At 38.1% G+C, this 23,447-nt stretch overlaps 1 protein-coding gene across 1 annotated transcript in view; it reads left to right on the top strand.

Annotated features, from left to right (window-relative positions):
- Window positions 1–2,287: 2,287 nt before the first annotated feature.
- The window catches only part of EHF (ETS homologous factor), a 33,506-nt gene continuing 12,346 nt past the window's right edge, over window positions 2,288–23,447 (top strand). The window contains exons 1-3 of the mRNA XM_008919946.2: window positions 2,288–2,399; window positions 20,342–20,441; window positions 22,916–23,161. Of these exons, the coding sequence (XP_008918194.1) occupies window positions 20,345–20,441; window positions 22,916–23,161 (343 nt within the window). The 5' untranslated portion in view covers window positions 2,288–2,399; window positions 20,342–20,344. The remainder of the gene's footprint in view (window positions 2,400–20,341; window positions 20,442–22,915; window positions 23,162–23,447) is intronic.

Here is a 23,447-nt window from a genome sequence, read left to right as displayed (position 1 = left end):
GTGGCTGCAGTGCTGAAGAAGGATATGCAGAGGGAAAGGTCTCCCTGTCTCCAGAAGCCATCTGTAATCCTCTCTGTGCTGAACCACATGTAAGTATCAATAAGCATACTTGGGAGCATGGGGGCAGCATAGTTGGCCAGGTAGGACAGTAAATTTAGGGAGCCACCACCCTGTGTGGCACCCTGCCTTTGAAAGTAGCACAGTAATAAATAATGCATGCTGGTGTGCCGACCAAGCTAGCTTCACCTTGTCCAAACCTGTTGGTACAATGTGCTTTTTTGTCTGTCTGGGAGTATCCTGCGTCTTAGCAACCAGAGCTGTCTCTGCCCTTAGGAGCTGAAACAGAAAGGGCCCAACAGTCACACAAACAGAAAGTAACATACCAGTCTCAGTACCATATTTGAACCGTTTTTCTTCTGCTTTTGCTAACGTCCTTTTTAGCAGTAGGAAAATTCTGATTTCCCTGTCTATGCTGGGGTCCAGTGGTCACATCTTCCTGTGGCACTTCTGCAGCATATGAACAAGATTCATTTCAATGTGACTTGTTAATTCCCCATGTTTTGCTCAGTCGGAGAATGTAAGATGTGGGTTTCTTGTTAAAGATATCCTTACTGGGAAGGGAAGGGAAGGGCTCTTCATTGCTTTCTAGTTCTTTGCTTACTTCTTAGCTTTTTCCTGTTCTGCTCTGGACTAATCATTTATAGTGATATGATGCTAAGACATTATTTTGATGATAAAAGCTTTAGTATAAATACTCGCCAAGACATGAACTAGTATGCAAACACTTAGACTCAGTGACATGAATGCTTAGAGAGATCTTATAGGTGCTAGACCTACTTATCAAAACACCACAGAGGTGTTTGCAGTGACAACCTTAACCCTACAAGAGAATACTGCTCTCCAAGATGTACATTTACATCTTACAACTTTTTTTGATAGGTAGGAATCAATGTGAGAAGCTATGGAACTTGACTTTAGCCTGGGTGAAAAATAAGTGAATCTTCCCAAGCAACATTTGTGCACAGGTGCACCTTATCTATGTGAACACAAGCAACTTAGTTTTTAATTGGTGTTAGTGTGGATGATAGGAACAAAGGTGACATTCCTCGAGTCTGAGATCCATTATTTATCTTGAAATCAGGTTCAGCATAAATAATATTTGTGGAATATTTCCCCTACATCAACAGTGAGCCTTGATTAATAATTAATAGTATCTCTGGATGTTGAAGGACAATTCATTCCCTGTGCTTGGTAAATCTAGGACTGAGAACACTTGTCAGCATCTGTCAGGGGGTAGATTTATGATGAAACTTGGGACCAAAACTGAGCAAAGACTAAAAAATTCACTTCACACAGACCACTGAACAGTCACTGTATAATAATATTTTACACTTCTTGTGTTTTATGCATACAAGTTAATGGAACCTCAGAACCTTCCTATGTTACTGCATTTTTAACTGTTTCTATGTTAGGTGCCTTTTCTGACCAGTGAAACAATGAGAAAGAGATGAGGCTTCATTTTTTCATTTTTCCTCATTTTCTGCTCAAGTTCATGGTTACAGTATGGTGGGATAAGTCACATGTGGTCAAGGAAAGTTTGGACTGCGCACATCTGCTGATTCTCTGCCCTGCTAACCTGCATGTAGATGAATTTTTGTACTCAACCCCATATACACACGCTCATGATTTTTTCATCTTTTGTTTTTTACTTTCTCTCAAATACCCAGGGAAGCTGAAAGACCAATAAACTCTCCCCTCTGCAGTCACGCGTTTTGCAGAATTCTCAAGGTATAAAAGAAAGAATTGAGGCCATCATACAGGCTCACTTAGTCCACCTCCCTGCCAGCACACGGTTATTCCATGCCATGCATCTCCTAATGTTATTTCCAGACTAATTTTAATTTAGGACATTCCTGCTTTTCGTTTCTCCCCATCCTAATTATGATCTCCCTATCTACCTGAAATAACCTCCATTACAAAAAAAAAAAAAAAAAAAAAAAAGGGATGGTCTTAAAAAAACAACTACAAAGAAATCAATCTCTCATCCATTACCAGGTTTTTCTTTTGTTCTGGAGCCACGCGTGTAACCCGGTTAGACCTGTTCTCTTTGAATGCCTAGGACTGAGCTGGCCTTATGCAAACGCTCTCAACCTCATCTTGGTTGTTGTCGTTGCAGCTCCAATCAAATGAACAGGAAGTGACCTAAGGAATTCCCCTATTGGCTGCCTGAGTGTTCAGCAAAATGTTTTAAAATTAGTATCACATCCATTTATCTTCACTCCTGGGAGTCTTTAGTTGACATAACCTAGTACCTGTGCTTACCCAACCTACTGTTCTGTAGACAGTTTTCCCATTGCCTCAGTTAAGGATTTCCAGTCCAGAATCTGCAGCTAAATGAGGTAAGGTGTTTGAGGTATTTTTTTTTTTAAATTTACTTCCTTTAAAATAATGCCAGTGAAAATGAAAAAAAAAAAAAGAGAAGAGCTGTCTGCTAGACTCATGGCCACCATACTGAGCCTCTCCCTTTCCACTTGGGAAGAGCAGCTAAGCTCATTTGATCAAAAGGCTTTTTAACATTACAATAAAGTTTTCTGGTTTCTTAGTCAGAAATTGTAATTTCTGTTTAAATATTTCTATTATGCTTATGTTTGAGTGGGGCTAGATACTGAGGATCTTTTCTATTATAATGTAGCTAATAATATTTCAGGTCCTGAATCTGCTACTTTTGTCAACAGTGATCATCTGTTGAGTAAGACAAGGGGCAAAAAAGTGGACTATTTCAATCCTGTTGAAAGTACTTGTGTTGCAGAAGTGGGAGACGCTTTACAACTACGGTATTTTTGTTGCTTTTGGTGATGAGGATGTTGATGGTGACTGTGTTCGTAACAAAAAATCCTAAAGTACATTTATAATTTGGCTTGCTTTCAGCCTCAAGGCAGTTTCTTGGCAGTTCTGTGGTGAGGGGGGTTCTACTGAGCTTATTCCCTTCTAAGTAAGATAAAGCACCACAAAGAACCCGGCTCAGGCATTGGATAGGTAAATATAGTGTGAGGCCCGCAGTGTCTTTGCTTGTTTAATTTGTTTCTGTTCCAATGGTAATTTTATTTTAATAGAACCAGAACTGGCCCCTTAAGGTATAGACACAGTTGTTTAAGTAATTGTAGAAGTGAATGTAAAGGAAAAGCTACTGCAAATGTATGTTGATTTTGTAAAATATATATGATGGACTTAGTGATGAATGTTTGCATTTCACCACATGAGACATTTTAAGCACATAACTCTTGTGTATATGATTATAAAGTTATTGAATTATTTCAGTAATGTGCTTTTGGATTACTTCATCTAAAAATATATGTCATATTTACCTCTAAAGTACATCCAACTATCCTGTCTTTCCTATCTTTCCTATTCTTTAGACAATTAAACAAGTTCATAATGACAGAAATGAACCTTGAAGTAAAAGTTTCATTTAGTGGTTTTATTTGTACTTCTCTCACCTGACACTTTGTTAAACATATCTAACTTGCACCAGTGTTTCCTGTAATTTGTGAAAATTACAGTGAAATTAAAAAAATGCACTCCTTTAAGTTTTGTTTTGATAACAAATTTGTAGGTAGCAGTTTAAGCCAGTTTCCTGACATCTATTTTTCACTGTAGCAAATACCAGAACTGGAAAATATAGCAGTTTTATAGTTAGTGCAAATGCAGAAACTAAAGAAAACATTGCAATCAAAACTCGAAAAACAACAGGATTAAGGTGTTTCTCTTGTAAATATCCCAATGACAGTTTAATTCTTGGCCCTTGCAATTTTCAAAACCAAGTGATTGTTGCAATAACAACATTGAACTTGCCAGATTTTTTCAGAGATAATTACATGACTTGAAGTAGAGCTTATCTTGTAGAAAACTTCCAATCTTGAAAAAAAAAAGTAGAAGTCCAATGGTGGGAAATTCACCAGAACTTTTTTAAGTGTCCTGGAAATTAAATACGATTCCTCTAAAAATATTTTACCTCATTTTCAGTCTGACATGGGCTAGCTTTAACATTCAGCCATCTGATTTTGTTGTCTTTTCATGGTTAGTGTGAAATGCCCCTGGCTGACAAATTTCTGTTCCTTGTATAGATAGCTGGGGACAAGTCCTTTCTTAGCCTAGTCCTTTGATAGCTGTGGTAGCCTAAGCTCCAAAGGCTTCTCTCATGTGAAACTTACAGAACGGTAAAACCCTCTAGGATCTCAACCTGGTTCATTGTAAGCTTTTCCATCCTTTAATCACTTTGATGTTCTCCTCTAGTTTTTCAACATCTGTGAAATTTGGATGTCAGGACTGGACAGAGTCTGTAGGAACAGCAGTGTTAAACAGAGATATTATGAATCAATATACTGGGAATTCCAGTTCAGGGGTTTATGAAGTGTGCTCAAGGCTTTATTAGAGCCACAATCCTCCAAACACCCTTCTCCTCTTCGAGCATTGGTCCTACATGCAGAGGTGAGGTTATCATTAATGGAGTTGATGTTTCCTTGTAAGTAGTTTTTCCATTCTTTTCCGCTCAAAATGTAATTTGTAAAGGATGGTAAAAAAGTATATTTTTCCCAAGTCATACTACTAAATGCTCTCGTATCAGAGGAGAATAATGCTTTGTTTGCCCCGGCACAAACTGGGTAGCCTTTCACAGCAGTGTATATTACCCCAGTTGTGGCAAGATCAGGTAATAGAATGTGGTCTGTTTAACGTGGGTTATTATTACACTCCTGTCACCTGAGAGAATATGCTGTGGTATTGCCATAGTAATTTCATATTACTCAGGGTGTTGTGGATTTTCAGCAGTGGTGGAAACAGACAATAGGAAAGTTGGATAAAGAAAAAATTAATTTGGCTCCCATTGAGCTTCCTCAATTTTTTGTCATTCCTGGTGTATTTCATTAACATCTGTACTTGTTCTGTCTGGGAGGTGCAAGGTAGCAAATTGCAATGGAGAGAGATCAAACTAAAAAAGAAAAATCATCCAGAAACATAGATGAAGAGAGATTAGAGAGGAAAAAAGGAAGGATTTCTGTAGGTGCGTCTATGTTCAGACAGGAGGGACATGCTAGCAGGTTGCTTGTCCCACAGCAATTTGCACCAAAACCCCCTTTGAGGTTGGAATTCTACACCTGCTGAAGAAGTGTGTATTTATGTACAATTCCCACAGAAGAGGATTAAAGATTTTATTGATTCAGTGAACTCAGAGAACTGCCCATGAGCCATGACACCTTTCCAGAATGAGTGCTTACCTTTCCTTCCTTGTTCACCCCTTACACGGTCTTTATAAATATGGAAACTTTTCACTGACTGCAACGTAGCCTGGATCTATTCTGTGGAGTCTACAATCACATGCTTTCTATTGCTATTTACTTGTGCAGATTCAATCCCCACAAAAGTGCCCGAGCTCTTTCTGCAATACTATGAACACCATCTCCATGAACCGGAGATGTGACCTAGTGTACGGAGAGATAGGTTGGAAAGTGGGTGCTACAGGACATACCTGTCTGACTTAAAAATTGGTCAGTGTGCTGAGAACAAGATACAGATACAGAGGAATACCCCCTTCTTATTCTGAGGGCAATGTGCCCATTCTTTATAGGGTTTTCTGTGGTATTTCAGGGCTCTCTTTCTCATCAGTTTCTTCGTAAGTTGTAAAGTAGGTATTCTGGTTGAGGTCTGGGCATTCCTGCAGCAAACAACATGTAAAAAGAAAAGGGTCATAAGCTTAGTTGTCATTTGTCATTGCTAATGATACACAATGTTAGGATGTGGTAGAACCAAATATAAAGGCTTTGCTGTACATGAGGAAATGAACAGAAACACTATTTTTGTTGCTTGCCTAATTAGTGATGTTTAGTGAAGTCTCTGTCCAATCTCACAGCTTCATTACTATTGAATTTCAACCATAAACTCATGAATTTTTCTTCCTAATAAGCGCCTTGTGAACATTGGTGAAGCTTAACACCATTTTCAGAAAAGTGCTCTGGCTTCAGCTGCTCAGCCAGCCCAGTGTTCAAGGGCGCTTCCAGATCTTGAACCACAAATGTCTACTTCTCTCTCTCTGTCCCTGCCTTCAGCACACTTGCAGCTTTACATGTATTTTGGCCCCTGATGAACCAAGGAAGTATTTCAGCAAGTTTTCAAGAAAAGGTAACATTGCAAACTTGGCAATGGTGAAATTAATGAGTAACGCTCCTGATCAAAAGGCTAAGCAAAGGATTTGTTCTCACAGCTGTTATATGAAAAAGTAAGAATTAATTTTGTTTCTGTGGAAGTCATCAGCAGTCTTAGTATGAGAGCTCCTTTAAGCTCTACTGGGGATGTAGTTTGCACCAAATCCCTCACAGAATGCCTAAAATACTTGGGACAGATGGGCAAGAATGAGTAAACATGGAGTCATGTAGCCAGTGGAGCAATCAACTGCCACTTGGCATTTTGCATGTCTCCCTCTGACGAAGAACCCTCAAAGGCTCCCTTTCCAAAAGCTGACATTGCACATGGTTATCATTACCTATTCCTCTGCTGATCTTGTGAAATGTGCTTCACAGGAAAGAGTATGGGAACTAGTTGACAAAACAGCTAGTTGGAGCTGAGTAATCACTGGTTATATATCAATAAGATGGGGTAATAAAAGAGAATTGCTTTGTGGCGGTGCAAAGAAAGTAATTCTACTTAAACACATAGAATAAAGGTTCCTGCCTATTAGGGAGGAAGGATACAGACATAAACGTTTGAAGTATTTTCTCAGCTCACAATTAGATGTAGCCAGAACCCCTACAAGTCTGTAAGGATTAAGCAACTATGTGTAAAAATATGTTCTATTTTCCAAATTACTGGTGCCATCATAAGAAGAATTGGTTTTGGTTTTTTTAAAACTGTTCTGGGATTTCTTTCATTTAGCAGTGAGAAGAGAACTAATTTTTATTGCTATATAATTAAAGAATCTGTGTAAAATTGCCCAAGATGTTATGGTCAGGAATCAGACTAAGTTTGTGATATGATGATTACCCCCAAACTTTCTTAATGATTTTTACTGTAACATATAATTATTATTACACAACAGTTTAGAAGCCTGCATCTTGATGATGTACTTTTAAAGTATGTTTGGTTAAGCAATTGTCTCATAGATTGGAGGGGCTTTATCAAGGAGTCAAATTCTGACACAGTCAGGATGCCGTTCTCATCCCTTTTCCAGTGAGATCTAACATAGTACTTACATAAAAGACTCTTAATATTCCCAGGCACCTGCCCTGATAGAGGAAGATGAAAAAGTTCTAGAAGACTGAATTAATAGGTGATGAGTAAGACTTATCAAAAGTGGAATGAACAAAATGAAAAAGATATAGTTTTTCCTCCATTTAGTGACATATCCTTACCTTCTCTAAGACTTTTAACGATGGAGCTGTAATCCTTTGAAACAACAGGTAGAAACTTCTTTGCCTTCTTTAAAATCTCAAATGATTAAATATTTTTGGATAAGAGTCAATCCAGTAAATTTTCTTAATCTGCCCGTAGCCGACTCCAATATGCAACACTCACACAAGCAGCCTCCACCAAGTAGAATCATAGAATCATTTAGGCTGGGAAAGATCACTAAGATCATTGAGTTCCAGCCATTAGCCCAGCACTGCTGAGTCCAACACTAAACCAAGTCCTTAAGTGCCATATCTACATGTCTTTTAAATACCTCCAGGCATGGAGACCCTGCCACTTCTCTCGTCAGCCTATTTCCTAATATCCAATTTAAACCTTCCTGGTGCAATTTGAGGCCATTTCCTCTCATCCTGTCACTTGCCACCTGAGAAAAGAGAGTGACCCCTGCCTTGCTGCAGCTTCCTTTAATGGAGTTGTAGAGAGTGATAAGGTCTCCCATAAGCCTCCTTTTCTCCCACCTAAACAACCCCAATTTCCTCAGATGCTCCTCATAAGACTTGCACATACCTTATCTCCTGTACAGGCTTTCTTACCATACTTTTTAAAATAGGAGTTCAAATATTTTCTCCAGTTTCAGCCAATTTTGTTTGCTAATCTGCGTAGCTCCTGCATTTAAAATGCAAAGCTAATGGAATTTGGCATCTATGTGTATTTTGTCAGTAGGTATGAATGAGTGACTATGGTTGTCTTGCATTGAGTGAGGGGCTGTTCATGGCAAGAGTCCTACACTGAGCTGCCTGCGACTTCCATGCCTGCAGCTTTTGCCTCGTGCCACAGCAGGTTTCCTTTGGCAGGAACATGTGCATGGCCTGAGAGCTGGTGTGCCTGGGCTGCCCTTCCCCAAACCCCGGACTATAAGGAGCAGGACCAAGGCGTCAGCCTTCCTTATGCTAAGACACGTGTTCAATATTAAAAATCTAATGAAGATTTAATCATTAAAGGCAAAAAGAAAAGAAGAAAAAAAATCCCCAGCACCTGAAAATAGTTGTTATAAGGGTCTTTGCTAACACTCCCTTCTGAGAACATTGTTAAAATAGGTATAATTCCATGGTAATATATCTCTTTTTGAGGAAAATAGCTGCTTGAAATAGTCCCAAACCATTTTTATTAGTTTCGTTCTTGAAATCTGTTCCAGTTATTTTAAAAACTGAATACATACCTGTACAGGGGAATTGAAGAATAAAACTGAAGGAAGCAAGGGTTTTTTTCCTATTTCTGACTACTCCAGCCCCCATCCTGGAGATCAGTCACAAACTCTGCAGTTTCTGTAAGACCTGGCACTCCTGTGCCGAAGATAGATAATTGGAGATGATATTTTTGTCTGTTTTACTGATTACAGGCTTGTGATTGTATTGAGAGAAACTTCTTTGTCCAGGTCAGCCAGTCTGACTAAATAAAAGGCAAAAACAAAAGAGAGAGAAAAAAAAGGAAAAATAATTTAAAAAGGAGAAATAAAAGAAATAAGGGGGAAGAAAAGGAATACAAGTGTTCAGTGAAAGAGGAGCAACAGGATCGCCAACTTCACATCCAAGGTGTTTGAGGCAGTCAGACCTGGTAGTCTGCAAAGCCTGCCTGCATTTCAGGATTACCATGGCTGGGCTCTACAGAGGGTTCCCTGGTGACCCTGGTACACAACAGCCATGTTAGGCAAGTTTATGGCTTCCAACGCAGCTGCTCTGTGGTAACATTACTGCCTTTTTGCAGCAACACTGTAGCTTGATGTTTCACATTTTCTGTCTTTTACGAATAACTAACTCTACATAACAGGCTGAGCTGCACTTTTGATTCTTGGACACTTTGAATATAGGTTTTTACATGTCAGTTGATTCCCAGTTGTGGGGGAACTTTCTTTTTAAAATTCCTTTCGTTGTGATTAAAAGAGAAGAAAAAAAAAAAAGGAAGGAAAAACCTCTTGGAATACCTACAGTTCCACAGAACAGACATTTTGAATTTCAGCCAGCTCTACTTAGGAGTTTCTAGCTCATTTTCAGGGTCATACATAGGTCAAGGGCAGCTTTTTTGATTTCATACTTCAAGTGCAGATTTAATTGTATGGCTAACTTATCATTCAAATCTCTACTAGTCACATAATAGACATGATGCATAGAAGAATCTTGGTTTCAGTCTGAACAGGTCTCTTTTTTTGTAGAGAATTCTTTCCCTTACTTAATACCTTCTACCTGTCCTCAAAAAAACCACATTCAACCTAACTCATCTGCATGTTGAAAGATTTGCTGGAAACATGATGCAATGGATAGCAATGGAGCTTGAGCTGGAAGATATGAGTTGGACTGACTTTTCTGTTGACTTGTTATATGACTTAAGTGAATAATTTCAGCTCTGTGCCTCAATTTTACTATTTGTAATATGGACATATTTCCTTAATTTCTATGCTTTGTGCTATTTACTGCCTTTTCTGTCTATGTGGACTCTTCCTTCTCTGCTCTATGGCTGTCAGTATTTTAGGGGTTTGTCCATCACCATAGGTGCTCTTACAGCAGTTTCAGAAGAACTTAAAAGTAGCTCAGTTCCCAGCTGAGTACGCACTTCTCACAGACTCAATTTTTTTTTCTCGTAAAATAGTAGAGTGAGAGTTGGAGTGATTTCCCATACGGGAAAGCAAACCTTCCCAATCCTTCAGGTTTTTTTTCTCTCTCAAGAAAGTTCCTTTATGATTTACACTTAATTTGCAGCTTTTTCCCGGTAATTTTGGAACCACTGTGTCTGATTTTTCTTTATGTGTTTTGTATAACTTTTCTGACTTCAGTCTTAGAACAGCGTGTTACTTTGACCGGTTGAGGTTTCTGTTGATGGCAAAGCTGAGCTCTTTTCTGACATCAGGCTATCCTGTAGCAAAGGACTATTTACGAAGCAGGAGAGAGTTCACATAAGAATTGAAAGAGCACATTTGTGCAAAACCCAATGGGAAAAGCTCTATCGTCAAACCGGCCCCGGCTGTTGAGGCAGATGCCAGGCTTTGCTTTTTTTGTTTATATTCCAACAAATCAAAGCTGACCTGTGTTGTTATCAGAGTAGAGCAGCAGGTGCAAAAAAATAACTCTGCTGCCAACTCAAACGAAAGGGTAAGACTAATACCCTCTGGGAGGTATTGAGAAGATAACAGAGAGCCATGCCAGCAACTGAATTAACGGCTCTATTTACGGTGGGTTTTACTTAATAACCTGCTCCTAACACTGACACATAAATACTCCATTGTGTTGTTTAATGCAACCACTGGAGAAATCAATGGAAACAGGATGGGCAGCTCTTGCTGTGCCAGGTGAGAAGGAGCAACACCACGGAAGTGTTGCTCCTCTAACCACAGGCCAGAGGGAGACAAGGAAGGTATTCTTGGCTTTTACAGAAGTGGGGAGACATCATTTCCCATAACTTCTTGACTTACCTGTAGAAGGTGGCTGCAGAGCAAGGAAAATTCATTCCTCCATTTTCTGGTTGAAGTCAGGGAGCATAAATGAGCCACAGCATATATATTAAGTACTGCCTCAGTGCCATGTGGCTCTGGGAGGTACGGGGCTTCCTCAAAAGTCCTGTGCATGCAGGGCAAGTGAGCCTGCTGCTACATCCAGCAGTAAAGCAGACAGCTCTTATTCTTTTCATAACAGACACAATATAAAGAAACCACATGGATACAGCTGGGCTCCAAGTAAATGTTTACTAACACCACACAAACACGCAAAGGTGAATGGCAGTCGAAGTAATGGTCTCACAGCAGCTTTCTGAAGCAGGCTCAGTGAGCTCCATTGAGCTATTTCACTAACAGCTTTCCTAGGGACACCTTCCTTTGGAAGCAGATACCCACCTTGGAATTTGGTAGTTTGGAGAGGAATGCAGGGCAAGCAAGCATCCTGGATGGAGCACTGTGCTACATCTCCTCTTTGAAATATGTTTTTGCTATCTTGTCAGCAAAAGAATGTGATCAGATTGTGGTTAGTCAGTCCCTGGGTTGTAATAAGATATAAACACTGCTATTGACTGGGTTAGATTCCCGGGAAGCTACCTAATTTAGGATAAAATGCTTTATGCTTAATTTCCAGCTTCTCTGTCCCAGTTAATTTGTGCTGTGACCCTCATGTTAATAAAAAACACAATTGGTTTGTTGATTGAATGAATCAATTCATGTAAAAAGTGGTAATTCCAATGGGAAAATTTGCACATTCCCCAAGACACTTCCCTATTTTGGGTCTCCATCCTATGTTCTCACTCAGAAACCAGCCCCAAAAAGGAACTCTGCAGTTTCCAGGCAAATGCCCTTTATTAAAACAACATATATGAAACAGAGTTTACAAAAAGTAAAAGAGAAAAAAAAAAACAACCCTTTTTTTATTTTTAAAGTGGTAAATTAGTGGTTGTTACTGTTGAAAACCAGACCAGCCCCATAACAAAAGGGAAGTGCTAGTGGTGATAGTGGTTAAAATAAACCTCCACATGAAATACTGGCTGCTGCAGCAGCACGTATCTGAGCAGCTGTTATGTCAGCAACGATTCAGCATCTAATGAGAGCCAAACATGAATACAAGCGCAATTATTATTGTTATTATTGTCATTATTCACTAACAACTGAACAGTCACACAGGCTATATTAGCAGTATGGAAAACATTTCCCTCAATATGCTGTTAGTCTTTAAAGCAATGCAAAGAGAAGCTGTCTTGGAAGGTAGAGGGAAGTGGTGGGGGAACCAGAGCCAAGGGAAAAGGAGAAGGTGTTAGAACATGATGGTAATATTTTGTTAGCTGATGAGGTTCATGCGTAATTATAGACGTGTGGCTCGTCAAGTTAAAGGGCCATCTAGAGTGCTTTTTGGCCATTTGTATATTTAGTGTATTATAAGCAAAAGAGAGATGTTTAGCAAAAGGAGATTAGGGAGATGAGCTGGCTCCTGCTTAGAGGAAGGATGTACCAGAGAGATAGGAAGGACATGAAAGGAGGTGTGGAGTTGTTCCATGAGGTGTGGTGTTAAGTGCTGAAAGAAGAATAAAGAGCAAAGGGAGCTTTTCCCATTATTGTGTTTCCAAGACTCTGTACGCCTGAGGCTAGCCTGATGAATCTATGACAAATGACTTCTAAATATTCAGGAAAAAATGGTTGACCCAAATTATCATGAACTTGCTGAGATGGTACAGGCAGTAATGAAAGCAGTGCCAACTCTGAAAAATAAAAAAAGAAAACAGCCTGCTTTTTTTCGGCCAGTTTTTAGTGAATCTATCTACTTGTTCCAAAAATTCTGATAATACATTATTGCAAATATGACCAAACATCTATCACAAGAAATAAAACCTTTTCTTGACACACTTTTGCCCTAGCTCTATGGCTAGCAATTTTATTAATATTGTACAGATCTGTGCACAGAACTGCTGCAAAAGGAGAATGAGGTTTTTGACAGTAAAATAAATTATGATCCTGCTTTTTTCATATTCAAAAACTAGTGACATGGCAAGAAGACACACATCTAGCCTGTGGTGTGACGAGAAAGCATGGATCTGCAACACTGGATCCTTGTTATGTGACAGGTTCCATTTCACTGTTTTCTGTGCCAAGGTAACATGACTATGGGTAAAATTTGCAAAAGTACAAACCTTTGGTAGTTAGCACTGTCAGACACATCTATGCCTCCAGTCTGTTTGCTTTTGGTTTAGAAAAACAAACAAACAAACCCCCTCTCTTTTAAAAGTCTCCCTTTTATTTTCATTTGACTAATGAATGCCTTGAAAATTGAAGTCAGTTCATATGAAGATTATTGGGGAAAAAAGGGTCAGAGAAAAAAACAACCTATGAGACTTTGTATATCATCAAGTAATTTTTTTTTTTTGCACTCATAAAGTGAACTTTGTTCTCTCTCAAAAAGGAAGCTGAACTACGGTTTTGTCTTTAAATTACATCGTTAAAAGAGAGATAAGAACCAAACCCAAACCCTGGAGCAGAGGGATAGCTCAGATACAGATCTAGATCCTAACTTTTCTACCCAAGGTTCTCTTTAGTTAAAATATATATGCAAGATTTTGAAGCTTCCATATGAACATGTTAAAACAACCACCACATATCTCTTACAACAGTTGCCTTGTAGTGCATCATGAAAATAATATCTTCAGTAATAAAATATTCCAATCAAGCTTTATTTGATTTTGTTTATCATGATCCTATCTGTAATGTAGGTAAATGTTAAACACTCCTTTTCTATTCATCTTCCTTTTTCTGGTCTTTCAGTTTACCTTCATGTATACATTTAATATACAAGGTTCAAAGAAAACAAAAGAATAAACCAAACTCTTCCTTTCCAAAAGCCCACAACACTAAATGATCTAGGTCTCAATGTAGTCTCTGAAAGCTCACCAAGAGTCAGTTTTGCACATGCAGAGGTGGGTTTATGCATATGAACCACAGTTGTATACACCAAAAATACAGAAGCATAGGAATGTACACTTCAGAGAGGTGTAGAAGTGAAAAAGATTGGCCCCCAAAGCCCCAAAACGGAATCCTGAATAAAAACAATATTGGAGATTATTTAGAAAATTTTCTTATAATTCCTTGAATTTCACACTCATAGTGGGATTCAGTAAACACATTTCAGTACTATGGCCCAAAGGTACATGTGATGGACTAAAAATGAAATGCATCAAATGCTTGGCATGTTTTACAACAAATATTGAATGTGATCAGAGGGTTTCTTTGTATGAACTTTCTTCAAAGCTCTCTAAGCTTTTGCAATTCTATTAGTGGTGAGTCTTGAGGTTATCATCAAATAGGGCAAACTGTATGTGCTGTCATCTGAATGGTACTTTGAAGGTCATAGCAAAGTGGTTCAAAGTTGAGCTTTTTGTTGTGAAGCGAATCCCTGCGAGTAATCCGCCTGCAGATAAATTGTTTCTTTTGAGCTTCTCTCTGCCTTATAGCCACTAAACCAAAGGTATGGAAACAAAGCAGTATGTAATGGCTACATGTGGATCTATGTGGCCAGAAGAGATGCTAACACATTGCAGAAAAGTTTCATATCTGAAACTGAGCTGTGGCAAGGATGATATCTTATCTGGGAGTTTGGCACAGACACCAAGGATGAACCTGAGACCTTTGCAAATCAGACAGATAAAGGTCATAGGGCAATTTTTTGGGTCAGCCATAACTGTATGTATAGGTACACTGACTCAGACTAAGGCCTTGAAGCCTTGGCAGTAATACACATTAAGTGAAAGGGAAAAAGAAAACCCATAACAGTAGATAACAGAAGACCCACTACAGAAGCTCACACTAAAATGCAAACAGGCTTTCAACATTCATATATTCATTTTGCCCTTACCACCACCAGAGATGTAAAATAGGTGGTTGGAATGCAAAGCAGCTAATTGATCATATACGTTAAAAGTACAATGCATTTATGTTTCCAAAGTAGCCGCATGTGTAAAACAAGTCCACGTGCTGTGTTTTACACGTCCTTTGTTTCCGATGTCTTGAAAATTCTGCCCACTTAGTTATCTTTTCATTTTTCAAGAGAAGTATTAAAAATCCAGATTTTGTTACTCTGCAGTTGCAATTATCACTTGGTATTATTTATTTTAGATTACTGTTTAAGTCTTTGACTGTAATCCAAGGTGTAGTAATGATCTAAAATATTTAACATACTCTGTAGATACTTGTTCCATAAACTCCAAACCCTGAAAAGCAGGGATTGTGTCTTCACTGTGTACATAACACACTTCAAAGAAAACAGGCCCAGGTGAAATCTACATTTGAAGTTCAGCCATGATGGTAAAAGGGTAAAAATGGGGAAGAATCCCATTGGTAAATACGCCAAAAGAGATCCACCCTTTTGGACATGCCAGGAGGAGCTGCACTGAGCTTGTCTCAGCTAGAAGTCCCTCTCAGACTTTGCATAGCTTACAGGTGGAGTCATGGCTTAGCAGTTTCAGTCAATTTTGCCCTAGACATAATTTTTATGTTTTGCATAGAGTGCATGGCTTTAGAAATGAGACGACTTCAGGCCACTTCCTCTACGGGCTCCCCCCTCCTCGCTCCCTTAATTCATTTCAGAGTCATGACATAAGCAACTACACAAATCGATATTAGAACAATCACTCTGGTTTTACTACTTTAGGATTAATTCACTTTCTCTGTACTGCTTATTTGCTTTTCATTCTGTGTTCAGAATTTTCCTGTCATTTAATAGGAGCTGTTCTTGATAGATTCTGGTTCAAAGAAAGGAGAAACCCATTATATGGATGTTAAGACTTATTGGGTTGAATGTGGAAATGGCTATTAGAGTCACTTATTTTCAGAGCACACCTGTAGTGCAATAAAATAATTTGCATAGAGCACACTATACAGTGTTCAAGGTTCAAGGATCTGTAAATATGTTTTTCTGCAATGCTGGATTTGCTCCATGGGCAGACCATGGCTCCTTGCTCTTTCCATTACTGCTATTTACTCAGAGTGGTCAGGTGGTAAAGAAAGGCAAGAAGAGCAGAGCAAATGACCTCCTGTTACTGCCAAGTTGCTGGTTGTGACTTGGCCAACACTTCTTCAGACTCCAGTGAGAGCTTTCACTAAGAGAAGCCTTCAGGGTTTAGCCTTTGAGTATCACCTGATATATTGAATACAGGTGAAAGATTATTTTTTTGAAATGGATTCATCCCTTCAAATAGGAATGACTCTAGAAAGAATTTTGCTGAAAGTCAATGCAGAACTATATTTAACTGTGCTGGTTGAGTAAAGTGTTATTTGCTTCCTCTCGTATCTGTGCAGTGTTTCTAGTGGCATTGTAAGATTATACTCCAGAGACAGCTCCTCTTCAGTGAAGTAGAATGGAGAGGTGTGTACAGTCACCTGAAATGCACAGACATAGAGGAGTATGTGTGTATGTATGTGTATAAAAATACATGTGAGTATATACATGTATATACATGTGCTTTCATTTATAATGTACCATGTCTTAGCAGAGGGACATACCTCAAGATCTTCATATTGTTTTCCAAAATCTCAGCTCAGCTAGAACCCCTTTTTAGCATGGTTTCCTGAGGAAATGAGGCTTTTGTGGTTATTTGGTCTGTGTTTTGGCTTTTGTATTTGGCCTGTAACAATCTTTGAGTTTCATTGCCAATTTTAATTAAATTTGATATGGGGGTAGAAGTCCCAGAGATACGAAGTTTTTACAGGATTAATGAAAACTGGCTGCCAAGTACAGAAGGAAAATCCACTAATACTTGATTTGAAAGAAAGAGTGACGCTGGAGCTCACTCCTTTGAGACAATGAGATATTATGAATGCCCCAACCGTGGGAAAAACTTCAATCAGCACTCACATCTTACTAGACACTAGAGACTCCAACCACAAGATACACATTCATAGGAAACAAGGCTTCATTAGTTCCACCATTCACTTTGATACATGGAATATAATTAAAAGAAAACTGAACATCTTATATGTCCTTCCCCTTGAGGTTTCACACCCTTTAACCAGGTTTGTCTGTACACCAGGGAGAATTGAGCATTTGGCCCTAAAGTAATGAAGAACACACTGCTTCCAACATCCTGACTCAAAATCTTTCCAAGTATGGGATGTGACACTGATATAAGCAGAAATCTTCCATGAACTTTTAGCAAATAAAGTCATATACAGGATGACATGAAGAAAATCACAGTTTAGTTTTGATACATATTTTTGAGCATAATGCTGTATGGTTCCAAGGAAAGGCGTGGAAGTTATATTAGTAGGACTTTATACACCTCCTGAACAAAGTGCTAGAATGACTTCCAAATAAGCAACACCCTTGCATTAAGATAAAGGAGGTGACTTGACAGTTTTCAAGACGCTAAAACACCTGTTCCTTGAGTAATACACAGAACAAAGTAAAGTTTGGGTTAAAGCTAAATCCAGTCCTGTTTCTATGATTAATGTCATATTCCAAATTCTCTCTCTCATACATAATTGTTCCTACAGGTGATACTGAAAGTTTTTCTGATTGAGATAACTAATACAGCTTCCAAAGATGGGATGTGTTGATTGATTAAATTTTAGGGAAAGTTCCATACACATTATCTGATAATACTACTAATGATGTTTATGATACTGTGAAAAGCAACTGTCTGCTAGACTGTGACAGGGAGACAACTTTTTAAAGAAAAATAACTGAAACACAAATCTAGGAGAAAAGCTATCAGAGTGATTCTATTCAGATCTCTAATGTGCATTGTTTTTAGTTACTGCTGTGGTGAAAAAACTATGCAAGACACATGATTTAATTTATTTAACTATCCATAGCTTCAGTTGCCAAGTCAAACTGTCATAGGATCTTTTGGTTTGGAAATTCACCTGATTAATTATGAAGAAGGAAAAATAAGAGTTTACCTGAACTGAATTTTCAGGGCAAAATTGCACAGGAACTTGAACACAGAGATAACTTCATTTCATATGCACACATTTTCCCAGACACATTTGTGTTTGCAAAAGTAACACTTATGAAAACTGTGTAGAATTCCAGAAACCGCAGAAGTCGCAGAATACAAAACCACATAACACAATACTTGAAATTCTGAGATGGCTTCTGTAAATATGACTTCGGATTAATAGATTTAAACTGAACATTAAGTGCAAATTATAATTTTTTAAAAAGAAAGGAATTTACCAAACTGGGTTCCTAAGTGTGTTTTGCTAATCTTCAAGTTTTATAGTTTTCCCAGAATAGCTGGTATTTTAGCTAACCTCTATTTGATACTGTAATAAGGTCTTGTTCATTAATATTTCATTCATTCATACCTAGTAATCTTTAATGATTAAAACCAAAGTTAAAGAAATAACTTGATACATCATCAATCTGTACAACCTCAGAAGTGTATGTATTGGCTGTCAAACATGCATTATTTCCTAAAAGTTCTTACACATCAAGTATATAATTTATATACATGTTTTATGCTGAACATCTTTGTAATTGCTATATTAAATTAAAATCCTTCCTTACACCTTCTTCTTCACAAACTAAGTGAGGTCTTTACACAGGGCTAAAAAATGTCTTCTCTTCTAATTTGCGTAAATGTACTGACTGATATGATAGTCATCTTTTATTTGGCCACAGTGGGACAATATGTATCATACATATCTAAACAGTTAATATTTTATAACCTCGTATACGTACCATGAGAAATTAAATTCTCCTTGCTAGTGATCACTGAATTACACATTGGCTAGAATAAAAAGTGGAAAACAACTGTTAAATCACCCCAGGTTTGATCTTGCCATTCTGCTTAGCTACCAAAAAAAAAAAAAAAGCCCCTGAAATAGTTTATACTGTAAAGCACCATTCCCTGTGATAAACTTCCTAAGGCTTTCGCTTTTTAAGCAGTTGTCAGTAACCTCTCTCTCTCCCTCTCCTGTTCTAAATATATAGAGGGGTAGAGAAATGGGAGGGAAGAAAGAGATACTTGTAACTTTTAAGTTGCACGATTTATTTTAAATGACAGAGCAAAATACCAACCCAGGTTGTTTTCAGGCTATTCCCTTAAAACCAAGGCTGTAAGTGTTTTTATTGTCTCCTTTTCTTCTACCAAAAAGCTGGCATGATCTCGCAGGGGGTCAGGCTGCGCTCTCAGTGGAAGCTTTTTCATTAGCCTCAGTGGATAAACAGCCATGACTAGTGACTTTAACCTTCACAAGTCCATTTTGTATTTCATAATCTTTTTAATTCCAAGGTGAAATCTAGTTGCGTGCACATGCCATCCTGATGTCTAATGTTTTGTTTTTATGGACTTTGTGGCTTTCGACCTAGAATATTTTTGAACAATGGTTTGGTTTTGTTGTTCGTGTGTGTGCGAGTGTTTTTATTTATATAACAATAACAATCTAAAGCCTTTATAATCTTTAACAAATTACTATATCCATCTCAAATAATGTCTATGGTTATAATGTATATTTTTAAAATTTGCAACTTTAAACCACTGAAAGATCACATAAAATACCCGTTATTGGGGAATTTTGTATACTTTCACCGAAATGATTAAGCATGTGATAAGTACATGACATTTTCTGAAATATCATACAAGTAGGGGGTTTTCAAGTATAAAAAAATAAAGGACAATTTTTCTCATGGTGCTAATGCTAAGATACATGGTAAAGACAGTTTGTGTCTCTTAAAAGAAGGAATGATATCTCGGGGGTGGTGTCACTCCAAAATATCAATTCTGTTATAACAATGGTTGTCTCTTTTCTAAGAGCTCTGACTGTCTAATTTTTTTTGGTGATCTGAAATGTATGATCTGGAATATTTGTTACGAAGAAGTGTTATAGACTCTGCTGACACAGACCAGATAAGAAACTGACAAGATATTCCCTATAATGCTACCTCCCTATAGCATTATTATGTGCATCCTTCTGTGTGAAGGATTTTCTGAGCATGGCTTGTAGTTGACTGTAGGAATTTGAAGTTATTGAAAAGTCTTTTCCCTCTCCTAAAAAAAAAAAAAAGAAAAGACAAAAGAAAAAAGGAAAGAATGTTTAAATCACATTTCTCTTTGAAAATGAAAAAAAAAGTAAAACAATTTGGTATTTCATATCTCAAAGCTTGGTAGTTTTCATGTATTGCTCTGTCAGGAGCCTTGTCTTTTCATTCGGCTTCTTTTCTGATTGCAGATTATTCATTTATGGATGGGCAGCTGTAGAAACTTGCTTCTTGCATATGCAAATTAATCATGGTAATGTTTATCATAAGAAGATTTTGTGGCAGTAGAAAAGGGGTTGTGTCAACATGTTCTTGATTTCAGTTGTATCTTCTACAAATGGAATTGGCCTCTTTACTTCACCTTCAGAGGATTTTTTTTTTTTGTTTGCCATTTACCTCTTGGACTAGACACCGCTCACTAAGCAAGCTGTTCGGTTCACTTACAGATCATGATTTTGGAAGGAGCTGGCAGAATGAGTATCAATTCCAGCAGTAATCTACTCCACCAGCAGCCTTCCTGGACAGACGGATATTCCACATGCAATGGTAGGAGCAATTCAGCCACTCTGAGACATGTTCTTTATGGGGAGCCAGGGGAAAGGGACTGCTACACCTTTAAGCATGTACAAGTACTATATTCAGTAGTACTAATCCACTGGAGTTTCACTCCTGGTAACAAAAATTTCCATTTGTTATTTTTTTTAGTAAAAAACTGAACTTGAAAACCAGATCAGTTTATTGTTAATTTCCTTACTGGTTCTTTTTCTTAAAATTAAATTGTGTTGAAAGTGCCAAAAGTTCTGTTTTCTCGGTTCAGAATTCTTTCTCTCTTACTTTACCCCTTCCACCTCCTCTGAACCTGCATTACTCTTCAATGCTAATCACCTCTCTGGCTTTCCAGGAGAATATTCGTTTTGCTGATTTACTGTATTTGCTTTTTTCCACTCAAAGTACTAGATAGCTTTCTAATTAGACTGGCATTAGAGCGCTAGATAGCTTGTGACTTGAGATATTTTTTTTCCTCTTACTGTTTTCTGATTATATGTCTGTGTCTATAAAAATGTATTCATATGTATTCTCTCAATATAAAAATATATATATAAACCTCTCTCTCTATATATGCATAGTACTTGGTATAATTGCAAAATTCTTTTAATTATTCAGTGGACAGGTAAACCTTAAAATCTAAGCAGAAAAACACACAATGCTGTTGTCCTTCTAATCCAAATAATGCTGCAACAGAACTTACAATGAAAGTTCCCACTCAATTAAAGTCTTATTCTTTTTTTGTGTGCAATTTCTAGATACACAGGAATACATCAACATGCACTTAATAAATGTGCTGATATGTCTGTAACAGAGTCATGCAGAAAAAAAGTCCTGGCTGACTTTCACTTTGCACAGGATTTTGTGAGGGGAAATGGTGGGGATCTATTTTCAAATTTCCAGTGTGAAACTTCTCAGGATTCACTTAAGTTTTGGAGGGACAGGGACATCTAATCTCAGACCAGACTGCACAGTAATTCATGACTTCACTTAGTTTTACCTAGCTGCTTTTTCCTCTCATTAAAATATCTTCATTTACATTAGGATTCTAGTGGCCTCAGAAATTACTTTACCCTTCTGAAGTGATAAGAATACACATCAACCTCATTTTTAGGGGATATTTGACAGCTTCATCAAAGCTGTCTCTGACATACCACGCTCTTATCATTTCCACACTCATTCTTCAAAGCCTTCAACAGGAGGATGAGAAACAGTCCCGCAAATTCTCTAAGTTACTGACACAGGCCTTGTTGGCTAATATTGATAAAGAAACCTAAGTAACTATGCTTTTTTTGTGTTTACCTGAAAACTAGCATTGTGTCCTGTATCTCAACTGAAGAGACCTGTGGTCTAGTGGCACCTGGGGGAAGGTGATTTCCTAAAATGTGCCAACTCTGTTGCTTGTGGTCCTCTAACAATATCTACAGTGTTGTTAATATTTCTCACAGCTGTGTAGTTAATCTTCTTCTAGGGCAGACTGGTAAAGACTGGTGCCATATCCTGAAGTGGGACTACTGCAGAGCTAGGCCATGGCAGTCTTTCCTCCTTCTGTAATCTCTCATTCCCTCAATCTTAAACTGTTTGTCCACTTGTGAACATTTTATCACACCATTACCTCTGCCTGGCATACTCCATTGCCCTCCTTTCCCAAGAAATAAATTGCACTGAACTCTGTGAGGTCAGACCAAAGCAGTCCTGCCTTTGCTCTTATCTTACGTAATTATCCTATCCCGATTACAATTTCTTTCACTTGCACATGTAAATTATTGTCGTGCAATGACATATGACTGAGAACAGTTTGAAAGATCAACAAGAAAAGATTCATTATAACAAGAAAATTAGGTAGCTTCCATAACTAAAAATGAGTTTTATAACTACATTCAGAAACCACCTTACCTTACTACAGCAATAACATGCATTCATCTGAATGCCAAATCAGTCATGAAGCTGTGGCCCACAATGACAGGCTTTTACTGTGGAGCAAGATGAGAGAGCCTTAGCTTTTAACCTTCTTTGATTGAATCCCACAATTCGTATTCAATCCCTACAAAGTTCTTATTCAGAGAAAGTCTCCATGTCACATTATGAGAATTTTGCAAGGCTTTTCCATCATTTTCTCATGCACTAAAATTACTGCCTCATGCATCCCTTTTCAACAGTACTTCTGTAAGGTGTCTCCCATCAAAGAATTTTGGTGTATTTAGCCAACACTACTAAATTCATTCCTGAAAATTAAGTCAGTGAAGAGATATGTAATGAAATAATTATCAGTTTTCATTTGGAAAACTGAGGCGCCCCCCCCCCCCCACCAACATCTTCTCCAGCAGTAGCTACTGAGTCGCTGTTAAGGACTGAGAAAAGTGTCTATATCTGCGGACTTCCAAGGCAATTGGCCATAGATCTTTATTGTTGATGACATATTGTTGGTGACTATTATGCTGACAGAGACTGTAAATATCTATTCTCTTTTCCAGTATCCAGTAGCTTCTATGGAACCCAGTGGCATGAAATACACCCTCAGTACTGGACTAAGTTTCAAGTCTGGGAGTGGCTGCAGCATCTCCTTGATACCAACCAACTGGATGCCAACTGCATACCTTTCCAGGAATTTGATATCAACGGGGAACATCTGTGTAGTATGAGCCTGCAGGAATTCACTCAGGCAGCTGGGACAGCAGGACAGCTGCTTTACAGCAACCTTCAACACCTAAAATGGAATGGTAAATAGATATTAGACAGAGACACATGTACAGTGCTCTGAATTCTGAGATCTTCAGAAGCCTCTCACATTCCCCAGAGACCTACCTGGCAAATCATAGTTGCTGTGTTTGCTATTCTGCTTATAGCTCTATATTTACTATAATGTTAAATTTTAAGATAGGACTTAAGCCAGAATTCTGGTGGACCAAGAGGAAAGGGTATGTTTCCTGCTCCAAAACTAGTCCTCTGGCTAGTTGTGGAAGTTGCTGCTTGTAGCTAACACCTTTGATTCTTCTGTGCTCATTC

This window comes from Manacus vitellinus, unplaced genomic scaffold, assembly GCF_001715985.3.
Source record: "Manacus vitellinus isolate BGI_N305 unplaced genomic scaffold, ASM171598v3 scaffold_59_pilon, whole genome shotgun sequence".
Lineage (NCBI taxonomy): Eukaryota > Metazoa > Chordata > Aves > Passeriformes > Pipridae > Manacus > Manacus vitellinus.
Note: the sequence above shows the minus strand (reverse complement) of the source record. Positions and strands in the feature narration are given on the sequence as shown.